Genomic DNA, 19,157 nt, shown 5'->3' on the forward strand with positions numbered 1-19,157 from the left:
TACAAGTAGTCACACGCAATTGATTGCACAAAATTCGTATCCACTTACTGCTGTTGGCCAAGTCAGGCAGTTCGTAGACCTTGTCACAGAACCTGAACAGTGGAAACATAGCACGGGAAAAACCCGGGGTTAAATATGCCATACCCGTGAGGGGCAGGACCAAGAGCTCACCTACAGGGCGGAGATGTACACGTAGGTAGAAACAGAACCCGACCTCATTCTCCATGGTGTGTAAGGTGAGCCTGACGAGACACTTGGTATATTGTTTTACATCCCCTCCTCTCCCAGCACAGTGGAATCTTTCTCAGATAACATAGTGCCTACGCAGTAGCCATGGATTTGAACACTTCAACAAATGATTTAAAAGAAAATGTTCTGACTCTGCTGTGCTAGCGCAGTGTGTGTAGATGCTACAAGGAGGCTCGTTTATTTCCAACTGGAGTTCTAACATTATGAGCCTCCTCCAATTATATATTTTATGCTTGCAATTGACCTGTTTGACACTACTTTCATCTGATTTCAAAATATTTAGCAAGCAGGCTACACACCAAGGATTGTCCATGGGAAAGCTGTAGAACTTTCACAAGGGCACATGTTGGCTCCAAGGAAAAGGTAAACTCCCATGAACCGGCAACGAGTCATCCCATTGTAAGCAGCTTTCAAATGCATGTGCCATCCAGATAATGCATGCATCACACCCCAGATATCCAGATAATGCACGCATCACACCCAGATATCATGAGAGACAAAATGACATTGAAGCACGTCAGCGCATGAACTTACAGATGTTCCTTGCGGTTGCTGCGTGGCACACACTGGAACTCCCGGACTGCGCGGCAGAACAGAGGGTGGAAGAAGATGGAGTGGCTGGGGAAGAGGTTTGCGGGGTAGACGCGCGAGTTGCGGCGGATGATGTCACCGAACGAGGGCAGCATCTTCTTGGAAGCGCTGGTCATTGCCAGGCTGAAAAATCTGCTGTCAGAGTTGCGAATGTTGCGGAACTGAAGCTTGAACATACTGCAGAGACAGACCAGCGCAACAGCAGACACACATGAGAGTTATTGCAGAAATAAACGAGATAGCAGGATAGCTGTGACTGGACTCTGTTGAAAAGTCCTGATCGATATCAGTCTGCGAGTTCTGCACATGACGTCATTGTCATGATACCACTGCAAGTACACCATCACCATGATGAACAACACCCCTTGCCGCTCCATGTAAGCACATCAATGGTATACCGGATTCGGTGTGGATACTTACGCTCTCAAGGTTTCTCCAAACTCAGCATGTCCCTCTCCGTGTTCCACTGCGGCTGGTGCCTCAGCAAGGGCGCCGATGAACAGATCAATATTGTCGATGTTGCCACCGTAGGCAAGTACGAGCCTACGGACAAGCTCGGGGTCGGCGGGGTTGATCTCACTGAACTTGGTCAGTTCTGGAGGAAACACGCACGTGGACAGACACACACATACACTAGGTGTCAGACATTGGCGTCATTCCACACTGCGATTATCATGAGAAAGCAGCATATGATGTTTTCAATCCTTCATGTGTACCAGTAGAGCCGCAACTATGATTATGCATACATCTACACTCAACCATAGACTTGCCCAAGGCCACCTAGGAGACATAATGGTGTTCAAGAAAAACCTTTAGATGAAGTGAATTGTCGTTTTTGTTTCTGAGAGAAGACACTGTGGCCGCTAGCACTCGGAACAACTCTCCGTGTCCTAAACACAAAGCTGAGATTGAGACAGGTTAACATGGCAGGCACCACCAGCACCTTCGAACCCCATGCTAGCCCCAGGTGCCTGCCAGTGAGCTGTGTGTCTTGTAAACAAAAATATAAATAATAATATAATGTGTTGGAAGGGAGATGAAATTGCAAAATGGCTATACAAAATCCGTGCAGTCATAGTTTTCTCACACATACACAACATCAAGGAACAATTTGTTGGTTCTGAAAAAGAGTGCTTACTTTCCAGACCGAGGGCAACACGGATCTCGTTGTAACCGGCAATACCGTGCTCACGGCCACGCATGATGTTGAGTGCCACCAAGTCACGCTCTGCCTCTCCCTCCTCGGCGGCAAACAGACGCTGCTGCAGACCTGGGGTGACCTGTTGGAGATGAAGCACACATGCACACATGCACACACACACATACACACACACACACACATACACACATACAAACACACCCGGACGCATTCATGAACACACAAACTCATACATTGCCCTGATTTCTGTTATACAGACACTTATTAAACCCAGGTAGCAAAGGCGGTGGGTTAAACTCCTAGACAATTTATAAGGGACTTGGAAAAAAAATTCACGGTTCGCGTGAGATTAGGCCAAAGGCCCAGTTTTCCGCATCCGCAGGAACGCCACCACCCTCTTGGATCAAGGCGCAGATGCAGCTCCTAAGCGGTGGGAGGTGAGTAGATCAGACCCACCACAAAGTGGTCAAAGACCGAAATCCCATTCACTGCAGCCATGTTTCCCTCGTGCCAGCCACGAGTTCCCAATTAACTGTGGGTCGCAGCACGGCTGTAAAATTCCTTCCGCTTCCAAGCAGGACTTGAACCTGGAACCCTCTGTTTCTCAATCATGGTTTTAGACCATCCCACTATGCCTGCCTGCTTGGAAAAAGAATCGTGTGTAAAGAAATTCAGGTCACAGAGAATAAACTTGTGCAACTCAATGCACTTTCTTACCACTGTGTCCATTTGCTGAGAGCGAATGCAGAGGATGCCACGGAGTATAGGCTCAATACCACCATCTTGACGGTTGATGAGTGCCACCGTCTGTGGCGGAAAACAGACAACGGACCCACAGTCATGTATATGGATATGTGTCAGGATACGGACTCCAGCTCAGCTATCATGACTAAGTCTTCTAAGTCTACTGTACTGTGGTGGGATACGTGTAGCTGAATATTCAGATGACAGGTATGAAAAGAGAGAGGGAGTGTGTGTGTGGGGGGGGGGGGGGGGGCGGTGTCTACCATTGCTGCTCAGGCGACTCCTCCGCCGCCGCGTGTGCGGCTCGCCCTCTCATGCTGCAAGGATCACTGCGGGGCCTGTGGCCGGTGCTGCCGCTCTACTCGTGGATTCCCAATCCATAGCTGTCGAAGATGGCTCTCTCGTCGTGCCGATTGAACATGGTCCCTGATCTCTCGGCAGACTGCCGACTTTCTGCCGTCGCGCGTCGTTTTCCATGTTGTCGGCCCCACGAGGGGACACGTGACCGTAATGGCAGTGTTTACCAGGACCAGGACCAGGTGTGTGTGTATGTGTGTGTGCGTGTGTGTGTATGTGTGTGTGTGTGTGTGTGTGTGTGTGTGTGTGTGTGTGACCATGTGTGTGTATGTGTAATAAACAGTCTATGCGTATGTGCGTGCGTATATATGCGTGTGTGTATGTGTGTGTGTGTGTCTCTCTCTCTCTCTCTCTCTCTCTCTCTCTCTCTCTCTCTCTCTCTCTCTCTCTCTCTCTCTCTCTCTCTCTTCACACACACACACACACATACGCATGCACACACACATACACTGTCGCCTATTCCCAGCTGGTGTCTTACGTTGAACAAATGTGTAGCAAGATCAGCGCGATGGCAGCCACGCAGTTTGTTGAATCCCAGGACAACGGGGATGAATCCGTTGATGAGCGAGTGACCGAATCTGCACGGCCGGAGCACAACATTCACAGGCAAGACTTACATCACAGGAAACTCTTGTCATCATTTGGAAAATAGGATCATTCATAAATTTGATGGATTGGAAAGGGAATAAATCTGGAGCAAAAATATCGAATAAAGCCTCAATTTACCGACATCACACAGTGCATAGACGATGTCGACTGGAGGAGCCACATGCATGCAAACCAGACAACGTCAACTAGGGGACACTCAGCAATAGTGCACAGTGTCGAACAACTGCGAGATAACATACAATGCAATACAGAGAAGTCTTGACTAGGGGGGGGGGGGCATACAGTACAACCTGTAACTACAGACCACCGTGACTATCGGCCAGCCTGCTACTACAGACCACCGTGACTATCGGCCAGCCTGGTACTACAGACCACCGTGACTATCGGCCAGCCTGGTACTACAGACCACTTCACCAGGCACGCACGGTCTCACATTTCATATATGGCTGTGCGGTGCAAACCTCTAACTCAGGATCACCTGCCACTAAAGACCGCTTTTCTGGTCCCTAGGGGTGGTCGTTAGTCACAGGTTCTACTGTACATGCAAAACAGACGATGTCGACTAGGGGATACACACATACATGCCGTCCAGTAAATGGTAACTAGGGGGAGGGGGGGGGGGGTGCACATACATGCGGCCTAGCCCATGGTAACGGGGGTGCCCATGGTAGGGGGGGGGGGGTGCACATATGTGCAATACTAACCGTCGGGTGGCAGCTGAGAACTCCGCGAAGAGGTCGGGCTGGATGGTAGGGTCGTGCGCCGTGAACTCCTCAAACTCCTCGCCAAACAGAGCGGGCAGCCACTCGTTATAGGCAATGTTCTGAAGCTCAGCAATGAGCATATTCTTGGCCCATGCGAACACAACATCAGATTTTACCTAGAGAACAGAGGCAAACAGTGGACCAGAGAATGTTTCGATATCTCAGCAACTGAATGTATGGTGTGGAAGTTCCTCAAACAAAACAGATCATGACTACACAACTGTTGACAAAACTAGCATGACCTCCATTCAAGAAGGATCGACTCTCTCTCTCTCTCTCTCTCTCTCTCTCTCTCTCTCTCTCTCTCTCTCTCTCAAGGCATTTTTCAAGCAGAGATCTTCACAATGTCAAGAAGTGCTACGTACATTGTTTACGCGAGCAATATGCAACCTGCTCATATCATTATTTTTAAAGACACCAAAGTGAAAAATCACAGGAGAAAGGTAACCCTGTATCGTTGTCAGTCGGCAGAACTATTCAAACTTACAACTTTGCCCAACTTCTTCAAGAAGATAGCGTGGTGCTTGGCCAGGCGGTTATGTTCGCGGACGAAAATCGTGATGAGGAGAGAAAGGCCGGGTGCTTCGTTTGTTCTGACGTCACCACCGAAGAACTGCTCACCGTTGGGAACACCGCGGGGATTGTCCTGGTTGGCGTCATTGCTCGCGGGAAAGGTGTTGAACTACACAGTGAGTACAACACAAATGCACACACACACACGCACACACACACGCACACACACACGCACACACACACGCACACACACACGCATGCACGTGCACACACACACGCGCACACACACGCACACACACACACACACACACATACACACACGGAGGCATACAAACCCATTCGGTGTGTTAGTACCGTGTGCTACTAAAGAGAACAGAGCAGGAAAAGAAAAGAAAAGAAATGAAATGAAGATTCACTACAAAAAGGAGTAAAAAGACACTGCTGGCATTCTGATCTCAACAGACAATGTGACAGTGTAGTTTAGAAGTATATGCTCAAACTCCAAACTGTGATCAGGTTTAACTTTTTTAAATAGATTAAAATACAACCGGGGGGGCGGGGGGGGGGTGGAGGCGGATGAAAGGTAAGACTTGCAGAAACAAGGAATGGAGGGGGACAGAAGGATTTCTCAAACCCAGAAACACAGCCACCCGCACCAGCATCTTAACGCCAACCACCGAGACCTCTGGTCGGTCGAGTTGCTCTCAGTACATTGGCACGTCGTCCCCACATCCCCGTTTGTCTTGTTTTATGATGTCATTCACATCCATGATGTCATCCACATCCACATATTTCCCAGCAGGACTGTGTTCATAGTGAACACTAAATATTCAATACAAATGGGAAAAGCCAGCTGTACTTTTTTTCGTTTCGTGAAACTTATCAACAATGCCGGATGGTCCCTTACCGGCAGCAGGTTTCCAGCACTGACACTCAGTTGTCCTGGTCTGGATGGAGAGTTGGATCGCAGCAGAGCCTCACGTCCGTTAGTACCGCCATAGATCATGGTGGCATCAATAAAGCTGGAGATCTCGTTGTTGTGCTCACGTGGACGCTCGGCGTCTGTCGGTGGGATGAGTGTACCACGGGGATTGGAACCGGTACATCTATAGCACAGCAATGCAGAGTATGGTATTGTTAGAACCGGTACATCTATAACACAGCAATGCAGAGTATTGTATTGTTAGAACCGGTACATCTATAGCACAGCAATGCACAGTATTGTATTGTTAGAACCGGTACATCTATAACACAGCAATGCACAGTATTGTGTTGTTAGAACAACGCAGCGGAACATATCGTCACAACAGAGCGGAGAAATAGTATAGCCGGAGGTAAAGCGGATGCACAACTTTACCTCTCTTGTTTTACAACAGACTAGAGTAAAGAGGTCGGTAGGGCAGTGCGGAGCAGGGCATCGTCACAACATATTCTATGTGTATGCGGTGCATTGGTGCAGAGTAAAGGGTGTAGGAATAAGTACGTTTGGATAGTGGGTACACTTTGCTGCTTCCTGCGTGCTGTCCTATCAGACTTCTCTGGTGTACATACCGTGGAGAATCTAATACAAATACAAATACATACCTTAGCTCACGGATGGCACGACGGAATCCCATCAGCTGCTCGCCTGTACCTTCAGGATCAAATACTGGATCACCCTGACAACACGGAGAACAGAGTCACATGACAAGAATTATAAAACCACCCTACTACTGTCCCTATAAGGACATTCAAGTTCATCAGTCCAATGTCAGCACATCCTGGATTCCTGGATCAGGGTCTCCTAACGCCTGGGCTAACACTGACAAGAGACCTCGGCAAACTGGATCAGTATTTCAGCCTTTGCATTGTGTCGGTGCAGTGCAGGCTCAGCAACAGTGCACGACCTTAAACGCCATTCCCTCTTTTAGAACTATCCTTCAACATTTCCATTTTTTACGTACACAAAGTGTCTGAGGTCCTTACAGCAACATAGTGCACAATGCGGTAACAAGGGCAGAGTGTACCACACAAGGCACAACAATGTTTCACATATTTTTACATACAGGTATTCCCACCGTTGATATTCCCCTGGCCCTGGTAGGAATCTATTTGCCTTTGGAAAATCAATAAAACGTAATGAACTGAAAATGAAATGAGCAGAATCTCTTACCTCTGGCACAACGATATCAAACTGATCGTCAGGTCCACCCTCTGGCACCAACGTAGTGTCATGAGCCAAGAACTGAACAACACGGCACAGCAACGCAATAGAGAGGAAGAAACATGGAATGATAGACTTGTATGGAAAGCCAAGCGCCGTCAGCATGAGCACTGTCTTGCTGGCTGTCAAGTAACTGCTAGCATTAGTGGACATTAGAGCATAACTTGTAGTTCCTAGGTCGTCTTCTTCATTATAGACATTAGTAGAATGCATCATCAACAGCAACATCAACGAAGACGACGGCGACGACGGCGACAGCAGCAGCAGCAACTGGCGCTCGCAGATGCTGACTTTTTTGCTCTTGACTCACCTGACCAAAGTGTCCAGTGAGATCGTGCAGGTTGCGGCGACTGGCGATCACACCAGTGCTGGTACTGACGACCTCGCTGATGGTACGTGGGTTGGGCAGGTTGGAACCGGCGAATGTGCCATCGGAACGCTTGTTAGCCCTCTGATCCAGGCACACCCCCACAAAGTTGCCATCGCTGTCCTCAAGGCAAGTTCCTGCAATCGGGTGTAAAGAAGTGAACACATACGAGATCGTATAATGCCTTACCAAACGAAGGACATCACCAGGTGATGAATTCGGTACTGAGAGGAGACTGAGTGTGTGATTGTGTGTGTTTGAGAGTGAGAGAGATGGGTACCAAGACTGGATGCTGTGGATGCTGTGGCAACCTCAGGGGTCCAACAATACAATGACGGGGGGACACATTGAAAGGCTGCACAGACAGCAGCACACGCATAATGCTGTCCAGGAGCGACGACAGTAATAGGCCACTGTAGGGTTCCTGTCACCATGGTTACTGCTGAACAGAAACGTACTACAGTATTATGTCCACGGCGGTTGGCGCTTGGCAGCATCTCGGCACCAGTACTACAGGCCTGCTCAGGGAAATCCAGTCGCGTCACTCAAGCACGCAGCCCCAGACGTGCGAACACTGTCACTGGCCTGCCAAGTGGTGCAAGGCGCAAACTTACCTGAGTGCTGAGACTGGATTTCATTGAGCAGCACTGACAGTACTAGTCAACAAAACCATCAAAGTTTTTTTCTCCAAAAACAACAATTAACTCCAAAGCACGAAAAAGGCCAAAAGCTAAACCAAGAACATGACATTGTGCAATAACAATCAGTCGTGTTATTTAGAAAGACAGCACTAGTAGCACTGACAGTACTAGGACTACCATTACTAGTGCAGTGCAGTGCAGTGCAGTGCAGTCGAGTGGGTCTCCGTGACAAGTTTGCAAAACCGGTGACGTCCTTGCAAAACATGAAAAATTTAATCATGAATCCATAATACCGTGTAATGGAATCGCTCACCTCTGGGGACGTCAAGGTTATCCGCGTATGCGTTGGGGGTGAGACGTCGCAGAGTTCTGCCTCTTGCACCGAAAGAAACGCTTGTGTCAGAGTTGCTGGCTGTGGGGACAGCAATTCCGAAACCTTCAACGTTGCGTCCAATGGATCTGCAGAGTTCGAAAGTAACATAAAAGTCGAAAAATGGAATAAAAAATGCGGCATGTTTCCTGCACTCTTTCTTCTGTGACGTGACAACTACACTGGACTAGTATCGTCGTGGTACACTACAGCGAGATGACAAATTACGTGTAGCTACGTGTATCAGAAATAGCTCAATGAAGGATGGGTGGAGTCAAGCCAGACGATCACTCAACTGCCATTTCCTGGATGTGCTGGATCACTAACTTAGTCTTTCAAGCCCTAAAAAATGTATGACAACGCTACACACAACACCTGATCACCTTGACAACCAAGAAACAGTTTTTGGAAAAATCAACACTGTCAAACTCAAAAAATGATTTCGTAATTGGGATGTGTGACGTCACGTACCCGCCTGGTGTGGCAGCGATGATGGCGGCGATGCTGGCGGCATCCAGTTGGAAATCGAACTTCAGCGGTGAGGTGTCAAACGTATCGGAAACGCATTCTCCCTGTTCATCGTCGAATAGAATTCTCTGCGACCACGCAGTGGCTGCCAAGGCCAGTAATAGAATAGCTCTCATTATGACGTCTGCCGCCGTCCTCTGACGTCCTACAATGTTGATATTATACTGCATGAATATAGGAACGAGGTGAAGACACAAATACATCAAAATTGAGGGAGATCGTGAGGGAGAGGCAGTGAGAGAGAAAGAGAGAGACTGGATGACGGGAGACGCACATATGCTGCCGGTAACCTTATTGATCGAGAAAGTCAATATTCCCCTGCTCTTCCCTTCCTAAACGTAATGAGCTGAATTCCATCATCCACAACGCCCCCAGACTATCAGTAAAAATATAGGGTTTTCGAAAACCATCCTCCATGTCCGTAACCCATCCCTCCCTTCCCTATGTCGCCTTCTTCTACGGGGATATTTTGGACAGTACTTCTTGTAGTAGTAGGCTATTGAATATACTAGACCTGTTGGATATGAGGATGACTCAGCGTGTAGGTGATGGTGTGATCGCAGATAGACATGCACTCCAACACGCTGAGTTATCGTCCTATACAACAAGTCCAGTAAGGCAGTATGCAAACATGATTGCTAATTGCGCAACTACCCTGTGCAGCACAAGTGGCGTCCTGAGAGGGTTGCGACTATGTTGATTTCCGCTTGGAAGAAAATCGCAAGTCGCCCGTCAACTTCAGGGCTCACAGTCCAATACAAAAGCGTCGAGTCGCGCACGGCTTTGCGCGGATGTCACGTGATGACAACTGACCAATCACAGGCCTCTATTCTCCTCTATTCTCAAATCTTTGATCTAGTCCACTACATCGGCCCTGATGTCCACGAAGCTGGGATTCGCTATGCTGATTCAAAACCCCCAAACTCAGTGATCTACCGCAGCGTTTCACCATTTTCCCTCCAGTTTTCCGGCACGGATTAGCCAAAGTCTGGTCGTTTTGGCTTCGATTTCGGCACAGCAATCGGAAAAGTGATCGGTAAATGTCTGGAGAATTCCACGCTGAAAAAAATAAGCCATAGATGATCAAAATCCGCCAAGAATGAGATGTAGTGGACATTTTTGAGTGAGTGCCACTCAGCGCGCAGAACGCCAAAAGTGCAAAAGCAGCACCAGATCAAACAACAAGAAAAACGCATGCATGCAGCGGAACAGCAACGCGCGCGCCGTCCAACAGAAAATCATTGCGCACAGATTTTTCAGTGTTCTCTCCTCAGTTCGCCCGCGGAGTTGGTTGCTGTGCTTTCGTTCTCGCTGGAGTTCTTGTGGCAGCGCATTTCGCCATCATGGAGGAACTGGTACCTCTGGAAACCTGGCCTTCAGTGGCCCTCAACTAACGCCTGGCGGATTTGCTGGTCCCGTTCGCCTCCATCCGATCAGCAGCTCTGTGTGGTATGTTCTCGGCGTTACCTGCCTGGCGAGCTCTGACTCGTTTGTTTGTCTTCTTACCTGTGGAACATCGCGATCGCTCATTGTAGCATCAGCATTTGGTCGAACAGCGGCTACATGACATGAATTTCCTGGGACTAGCACAGGTTGCCTGTCGCCTTCTCCTTCGGTGGACCAATTCTACAAGGCACAGTGAAAGGCAAGTCGTTGCCGAGGGCTGGCAGTAACTGTTCAGTGTTGCAGTGCAATTCCCAGTGCAAATAATAAAGCAAACTATTTCCACTGGAGTATGCACGATCGTAAAAGCACAAGATCGAGACGAACGGAAACGAGAATGGTTTGACACTGCATGCCAAGAGAAGGCGAGGAAAGGACAGGTCCGACCAAAATATCGCGAACATCGGCTCTGCAAGACAAGAACAGGCTACTCAAGCCAAGGTTCTTTCTCTTCTTTGTTCTGTTGGGATGCGTAGGATGTACACGATCGTGCTCTCGTGGGGTCACGCGACTCACGTGCACCAAACCCGCCCTCGCACGACGCTTTTGTCGATCCTGCATACCGACTGTGAGCCCTGAACTTTCAGCCCTGGCAAGATTGCCCACTTACTGACCTGTGGCGTAATGCTGTTACTTGTTAGCGTTATTGTCGGTACTGGTATTACAGTGTTAGGTCTGATTTACGCATACCTAGTGTATATCATACATGATGATGATGATGTACAGTCATGGTATAGTGGTCACATACTAGTAAGTACTAAGTGATTGTACTAATTGCCGGGGTTACTGGAGAAGCAGATCTTTCTGGAGGGCACGTTCTCCATTGGGTGACTAGTCAGTTCCCAAGCGTCACTCCTTTTCTTCCGCCAAGGACCGCACTCCACGGGCACTTGACCCATTCGCACTGACTTTTCAACACACACACACACACACAGATTTCCCATGCCGGTCGCTCCCTTTGTTTGCCATAGGAACGGCTCAATAAAGTGGTTAAAATTATCTTCCCCTATGGTGCAATCTAGCAATCACTTGTTCGGGGGGGGGGGGGCTGCCCTGGAATTCATGGCACAGCGCACACATACCTATACACTGTACATGCCCGATACTTCTACACCGTACACCGTACAGTGTACAGTGTACATGTCCAGTAGTAGTATGATTGAACAGTCATGAAGATTGCAGGGTCAAAATGACTTCCCCGACCACAGGGTTAATGCTTGTAAATCGGATTAATTAAATTAAGCAATCACGTCACATTTCCAGTGTTGGTGCTGTGATTGTAGTACTACGGAGTGAATGAGTAAAGGACTTCAATACGGTTACAATATGGTTACAATGATTACGTAGCCCGGGAATGTGGGAGGTCTCCAAATCTAAGTTCGCACTCCTGTAGCATCGACAACCTGTAGCATCGACAATTTTCGTCTTAATTTCGCCGCGCACGTAAGCATTATTATCAGTCATCATGTCTTCTATGTCAGTGGCCAATCAATCAAGATTTGCAAATTTCTGCAGCAACCGTTTCTGGATGGCAGTGGCCGCGCTGTATGCTATGTACTAGTATGCTAAGTCAACAGTATTAATTTTCACTGGCGATCATAGACATGTAAGCAAGTGGGGTATTACCCTGGTAGTACAAGGCACATGTACAATCATGTACTGTAGTTATAGTTATATGAACACTGTATGTTCATGCTCATGTACAATAAGTAATGCATTATTATACAATAGCGACCCGAATCTTGCAACGGTAATGGTAGCCTCGCAGCGTCGTTAACTCGGTAGAGGCAGCAGCGCTGCTGCACTGCCTTGATACCGGCACGAGGTTTCCAGAGTCACCTTCCCCATGCAGGGTCACAGAACTCCTGAAGTCCCCAGGTCAGGTCAGGTCAGTATCAGCGAGTCTCAATCATGACAGTACTAGTGTGATCACTGGCGAGCCTAGACGGCTAGTGGGTCACTGCACCGAGTACACTCCACTAGCCGTTAGACCGTAACTACAGTTCCTGTTCTCCGAGGACCGCAACTCCAGTCACTACTACATTGTAGTAATAATTATGCTTATACACGGGTCTTGACTCTTCATTCTACTGGTAAAGAACAATAGGCATCAGGATCGGTGGACATAATGGTGTACGATCGCGATCTATCATACTGTGAAGATTTCAAGAACTTGCGATTCCACACAGAAGCACGGATTTCAAAGAGAACAAGCGATCAGCTCTGCGCTCCGAAACGCCGCACACAACGCACTTGTCTGAGAGTTTTTAACGCGACTAGGACCCATTCACCCCCCTCCCCCTCTACCAGTGCAGGGACTACAATGTAAGCAGCCTGTGTCCTTTCTGTCTGGTGACAAGGACCTTCAAAAGAAAACACTCCGACAATGGCCGTGTGCCAGCTGGCTACCGGTCGGCAAACCAAATGGTAATGACTACAAGTAACCGATTCGCGCCGCATACATGTAACTTTCCCTGTGCACGTACGAAGTATATTATGCATACAAATCGGCTTCTTCTACCTACCCATTCTAGTACTAGTGTAGTTTAAGGGAGGGGGGGGGGGAAGGGAATCGAATGACTCTTGAGGCTTACCTTGCTCTGGTTCGTCTCCACTCTCCTTCTCCTCGACAGCTCCGTCGTCCTATGATGATGGAGGGTTGAGAGTTGAGAAGACTGATGAGCTCAAGAGGTTCGCGTTGGTTTATAAAGGCACTTGTGTGCGCATTGCCAGGCTGCGAGACAGGCTGCGAGACAGGCGGGTAGTGCTAGTAGTACTAGTAGTCCTCTACAATCGTGTAAAGACTCTACAGCCTAACCACTGCTAACAGGTACTTTGCTGTGTGCATGATGCATTAGTAAGAGTGGCTGAGCGGACCATGTACCAGGATGAAGGGCGAAGCAGGCATTGTCCGGGGCACGGAAGAAGCGAAGTGTGTGCTGTCAATATCCGCATCTGCACACAACATGTACTTCGCGCACTATCGTAGTGTCTGCAATTTTCGGTATGGTGTCGAGAACATGATCGAGACTGGGACGAGAGGGTATCCGTGTGACGCGGGCACCGCCCACCCCGAAACCCCTGACCCTGTCCTTTCCGTGCAACGCACAGTAATAGTCGAGACACGAACTGATTTTGTATTGTTATGATTGCCCCTTGACCAAACACACTATGCGTTTCCGACCGTGCTCACTTGCCTTCTGACACGTACCCTCTCAAACACACCTGGCTCTGGAAATCCGGGGACGGCTCATGCCAGTCGAGTCCGCAGTGGCTGCCCAAGAAGTAGTTTGCACACGGAAATCATTTGAGGATGGCTTCAAACACAATTGGCGGACCGGCAAAGAGGCACAGGAGGAAATGCGAGCGGCATGTATGTTCTGTTCACAGTGCACGATTCGCTTTCACTGGCTGACAACTTGCGAGCTGCGCCTATACGAAACCCACTTACGTTTTTACATGCCACTTGCGACCACTCAAGATACTGTGTGTGTGTGTGCATACCCTGTACCGGCCTATACCCGGATAAGAAACGCATCAATCCGATCACTGTATTAGACAAGTCAAAGGCGAGCTCGACCAGGGAAACCGTTATCCGTGATCTGGGGCCAGGGCCGGGGGTAGTCAAGCTCCAAGCTGCAACTACTACTACTACTACTACTACTACTACTACTACTACTACTACTACTTGACACAATCTTTATTAGGAAACTTGAAATGGAGATGTGAAACACAAATACAGCCATGTAGATGGAGCAGCAATGCAATACAATGTCCAAAAACTCAAGAATTCATTATCATGGGGCAATGTTGGGCAAATGTCTGTCAGGTACTATCACGCTCAGGCTGCCCGCAACCTGCACATCGTCGTGAAATTCATCCTGTTGCGGCGGTATGACGATCTTGAACCACGCAAACAGGTGACTGCCCATCGCATAAGGCAGACTGACAGCTTACAACGGAGCTGACCCATGATAACCGATACGTGTAGGTCGACGTTCTTCTCAGCAATCAGGCATGCCAGTGTCTTCAGTGCCATTGAACATTCTCTGCCAATCATGCCCGAGGTAGAAAAAACTAGCGGTGTAAACGTACCTCTGTCAACTGCTGTCACCCGCTCTCCGTACTGGCGCTTCTTCATCCGTTCATGCGTTCGGAGCTGGCTGATGACTTCCTGACGCGACAGCAAGCTTGCCTTTGGGTGTGTAACCCGGATGTCGAAAAAGGCATCTTGCTGTCTCGTCCAGAAGCCACAAGCCCGGATGTCCAGGCGGGCACCTGCCGAGCGGTTGGCTGTCCTCCCTTGGAGCCGCTCACCATCATATGGTAGTAGAGGCGGTTCTACCTCCACATCCCGGACCGCCTCACGCATCACGTCAGCCAACAGCCAACAGCCAACTACTACTACTACTACTACTACTACTACTACTACTACTACTACTACTACTACTACTACTACTACTTGTAGTACATGAAAGGATATGACCGCCAATATAATACCAGGGGAGGTAGAATGGCCAAAGGCACATGCCAGAGTTGTCTGATTCGATCCAGACCGACCCGAGCCTTCAATTCAGTGCCAGTATTGAAGAATGCATTTCTGACATGGACATAGTGGAAATCCCCAATCACACACACAGTTTTTGCCCATACCTTTGACTTGTTTCATGAGGAATCTATGACCACGTCCAATCACTGAATCAGGCTGCTGCTGCGCATGTACATGTATCTACTACAGTAGATACTGATAATCTGATTGGTTGCATGTCGAAAGCACCCGCGGTTTGTACTTCAGATTTTGAGACTTGACCAGCATGCTAGCAGTCAGCACAGGCAATCAATGTTTCACCCTGGTACACTGCATGTGGTATGTGATGGTGGATAGTGAAAATACCAAGACTTGAAAACATGAAGAAAAAAAAGACAATTCCCAGCCCTGGCCATTTCCTGTATATACCTGTACATGTACACGTTTTGCAGTTCTAACCATAAAACTAATAAAATTCTACCGTGTAGTATCCATGCTGCAGCAGAGCCGTGCGATAAAGCACACAGCGCACGCTCAGGCACTGCATAAACAAGCACTGGACGGACATGCAAGACCCTCTCCACTCCACTTCATCCAGAGCGTCTACGGACATCCAAGACCCTCTCCACTCCACTTCATCCAGAGCGTCTACGGACATGCAAGACCCTCTCCACTCCACTTCATCCAGAGCGTCTACGGACATCCAAGACCCTCTCCACTCCACTTCATCCAGAGCGTCTACGGACATCCAAGACCCTCTCCACTCCACTTCATCCAGAGCGTCTACGGACATGCAAGACCCTCTCCACTCCACTTCATCCAGAGCGTCTACGGACATGCAAGACCCTCTCCACTCCACTTCATCCAGAGCGTCTACGGACATGCAAGACCCTCTCCACTCCACTTCATCCAGAGCGTCTACGGACATGCAAGACCCTCTCCACTCCACTTCATCCAGAGCGTCTACGGACATGCAAGACCCTCTCCACTCCACTTCATCCAGAGCGTCTACGGACATGCAAGACCCTCTCCACTCCACTTCATCCAGAGCGTCTGTACTACTGCCAGTACTGGGAGGACTCGATGGGTACCTGGACCTGGTAGCAGGGCCAATTCGCATTAGTGCGAATGACACCAACCTATGCATTACACACGAAAATCTGGTGGAACAAAAAAGTGATCACTTTTTGTTCCACCGGAATTTCGTATGTACTAGGCTCTGCACGCTGTGTAGTAGTAGTAGTAGTAGTAGTAGTAGTAGTATTTATTTTATTGTGTATCGAGCACTGTGACTGGTAGTCAAGGTTCTTCTGCAAGCTTTTTTTTTTTTTTTTTTGCAGTTCAAAAACAACAAAATTACACACTATGCATTATGTACATACATGTACATGACATACATGTATATACAGTCGTCCCTCTCTAATCCGGCACTTTATAATCCAGCACCCTCGATAAACCAGCACAATTTTCAGTAGCCAAAATGTCCTCTTCATGCACATTGCAGCAGTAAATCAGATTTGTTAATCCAGCACCCTCCCTAATCCAGCAGATTTTCGTGGCACAAATGGTGCCGGATTATAGAGGGACCACTGTACACATGTCATGTACATAATGTTATGTACATGACATGTATACATGTCATGTACATAACATTATGTACAGTATGTACATGTGTACGTATACTGATGCAGGCAATCCTTTGAGCACCTGCTGCTACCATTTCCTATACTGTGCTGGCAACTGAAATCCGACCCCCTGAGCGGTGCGCTCACATCGCAAAGACCCAACACGGGATAGTAAAACTACGACAGTAGAGACCGCTAGTCGGCGCTAGAATGTGAACGCATCGCTACGTGGTCGGATTTCAGTTGCCAGGACTGTAGTATACTGTAGGAGGCCATCAGAAGTAAAGCCTCTTGAGTATTGGACAGTCAAAGACAAAGGATGACAAAACCACTACAATGTACAATGTACAAGGCACTATGCATGTACAACTGAATACAACCACATCTGTACATGTACACACAGTGATTGTGCACATCTACATGTACATGTAATGATGTATGTCATAATACAATGTATGGTTGAAACCATAAGCAGATGACATACATCATTACATGTACTGATGTAGCAGATACTAATTTTAAAGGCTTAGGGGATACAGGTATACAGTCATACAGTCATTATTTTTGTCAACACAGTACACAGGCGATCACAGTCGGAGATGTGAGAACACCACAGGGTCCACACTCGACTCCACAGCAAGGGTGACATAGTCATTCGACTACGCATTGATACCGTGCGGACAAACTGGGCCACGCTTCCGGCAATGATTATATTCTACCCGGGCCGCGGAGCAGTACGAACATGAGAATCCTCTTCGCTGAGTCAGGGTGCTGCTAGGGGTCTCACATAGCGCAGACTCCCTTTGTCACGCCATGCCATAGCTATAGTATAGGCACACGTGTGGCAATTTTAGGTAGAGCAGGAACTGAACCACTATGTACCCAGTAGGTAGTCCTAGGCTCGGCACCCGCATTATTCACCGACCGGGATTTTCTATAACTTTCTTGGGAACGCCACTTACTTGGAAGTAAAAGCAGTGCGGAACTCGGAGCGGATGTCCATCAATTAATTGCCACGCGGAGCCACAATAACATTAGCCTAAGCGGAAACAGTTGCTACTCCCAAACACAAGTAAATGTGCGCTGTGCTCTTAGTAGGCGAACCAGCTGACGATAAACGTGATTAATTCATTTTAATTAAAGCAGAAACGTAGACTTTGTGATTCATGTTCTCTGCACTGGCACAATGCATACTTACTTGCTGTAATGAGAACAAAGCCGTCTCTTGACTATGCCGGTGCTGGTCCACCGTGCATGTACAAGTACATGACTGTATGCATTTTTAGCAGACGCTACTGATGTGATACTGGGGACACTGGGGTAAAATGCAATGGACGACCACAGCCCGCAGGGAACTACAATTGCCAGCAGTGTAGTTCAGTTTGTCAGCAAACGCTCCAAGTACATGTACATGTACATGTACATGTACTTGTATCTGGTGGACACTTGATCGGAAATTATGTTCTCTCTCATGTACATTGTACATGTTCATGAGAGAGCGAACATTGTATAGCCTATGCACCTTCAGTTTTTCAAGACATCTAGTCAGGTGTGTGTGTGTGCGTGTGTGTGTGTGTGTGTGTGTGTGTGTGTGTTTGTGTGTGTGTGTGTGTGTGTGTGTGTGTGTGTGTGTGTGTGTGTGTGTGTGTGTGTGTGTGTGTGTGTGTTGCTTGAAAGCAACAAAACTTTCATAGTGATGGTCTGTGTGTGTAAAGCAGTACTAGAAGTCCGGTTTTTGTTTGTTTCGTTTTTTCAAAACGGTTTTATTCAAACAATGTACTATAATAATGAAATTACATGTACATGTACACGTACATTGTACATGTACATGTACATGTACGTGAACTGACCCAATGTTCATGATTGCTGCTGCAATGTGTCACACTAGTCAGCAGTATCTACGAATTCGGGCTATCAGAGGTGCGATATCATTACCCCCCCCCCCCCCCCCCATCCACCGTTGGATTCTTGCTCCCCTACATGTACATGAACATGTGTATCCCACGTTTCCAAGTATACATGTACATGTACATGTATATAGCTATTGAAGACATAATGTCCGTCATGGAACCCGGAAATTTTTAAGGCCTCCCCCGCTGGTTCCGATCTGGGTGATACATTGGGCGATACATTGCAAATCAATGTGACACCAAAAGATGCCTTTTGGGAATGAACCAGTTACCCAATAATATCACTCCTTTGCTAAAGAACATGAGCCCGTCATGCATGAGATACGTCTATGCTGCCCCTCCTGGGTCTGCAGCGGTAGGGTGCATGGTGGTGAATTAACATATACATGTACATCTACATTGCATTCACATATACATGTACATTACATTCACATATACACCTACAATGTACTGTATGTGTACAGGGAAGTTAGTGTGTCGGACTGCATTCACCAGATGTAGAACCTCGAGCAATGGCGTGTTTGGTCCTTGTCTCAATCCACACGTAGACACAATT

At 48.0% G+C, this 19,157-nt stretch overlaps 1 protein-coding gene across 3 annotated transcripts in view; it reads right to left on the minus strand.

Moving 5' to 3' along the window:
- The window catches only part of LOC135828892 (peroxinectin A-like), a 76,731-nt gene extending 63,446 nt beyond the window's left edge, over window positions 1-13,285 (minus strand). For all 3 annotated transcript variants that reach the window (XM_065341324.1, XM_065341326.1, XM_065341325.1), the window contains exons 1-15: window positions 13,133-13,285; window positions 9,039-9,259; window positions 8,511-8,656; window positions 7,500-7,693; window positions 7,139-7,210; window positions 6,571-6,644; window positions 5,894-6,092; window positions 4,961-5,155; window positions 4,414-4,589; window positions 3,579-3,678; window positions 2,717-2,806; window positions 1,979-2,120; window positions 1,261-1,435; window positions 784-1,017; window positions 49-92 (exon numbers count right to left, since the gene is read on the minus strand). In XM_065341324.1, coding sequence (XP_065197396.1) covers window positions 49-92; window positions 784-1,017; window positions 1,261-1,435; window positions 1,979-2,120; window positions 2,717-2,806; window positions 3,579-3,678; window positions 4,414-4,589; window positions 4,961-5,155; window positions 5,894-6,092; window positions 6,571-6,644; window positions 7,139-7,210; window positions 7,500-7,693; window positions 8,511-8,656; window positions 9,039-9,211 — 2,014 coding nt within the window. In that variant the 5' untranslated portion in view covers window positions 9,212-9,259; window positions 13,133-13,285. The remainder of the gene's footprint in view (window positions 1-48; window positions 93-783; window positions 1,018-1,260; window positions 1,436-1,978; window positions 2,121-2,716; window positions 2,807-3,578; window positions 3,679-4,413; window positions 4,590-4,960; window positions 5,156-5,893; window positions 6,093-6,570; window positions 6,645-7,138; window positions 7,211-7,499; window positions 7,694-8,510; window positions 8,657-9,038; window positions 9,260-13,132) is intronic.
- Between the last annotated feature and the right edge of the window lie 5,872 nt (window positions 13,286-19,157).

The sequence above is a fragment of the Sycon ciliatum genome, chromosome 12, assembly GCF_964019385.1.
Source record: "Sycon ciliatum chromosome 12, ocSycCili1.1, whole genome shotgun sequence".
Lineage (NCBI taxonomy): Eukaryota > Metazoa > Porifera > Calcarea > Leucosolenida > Sycettidae > Sycon > Sycon ciliatum.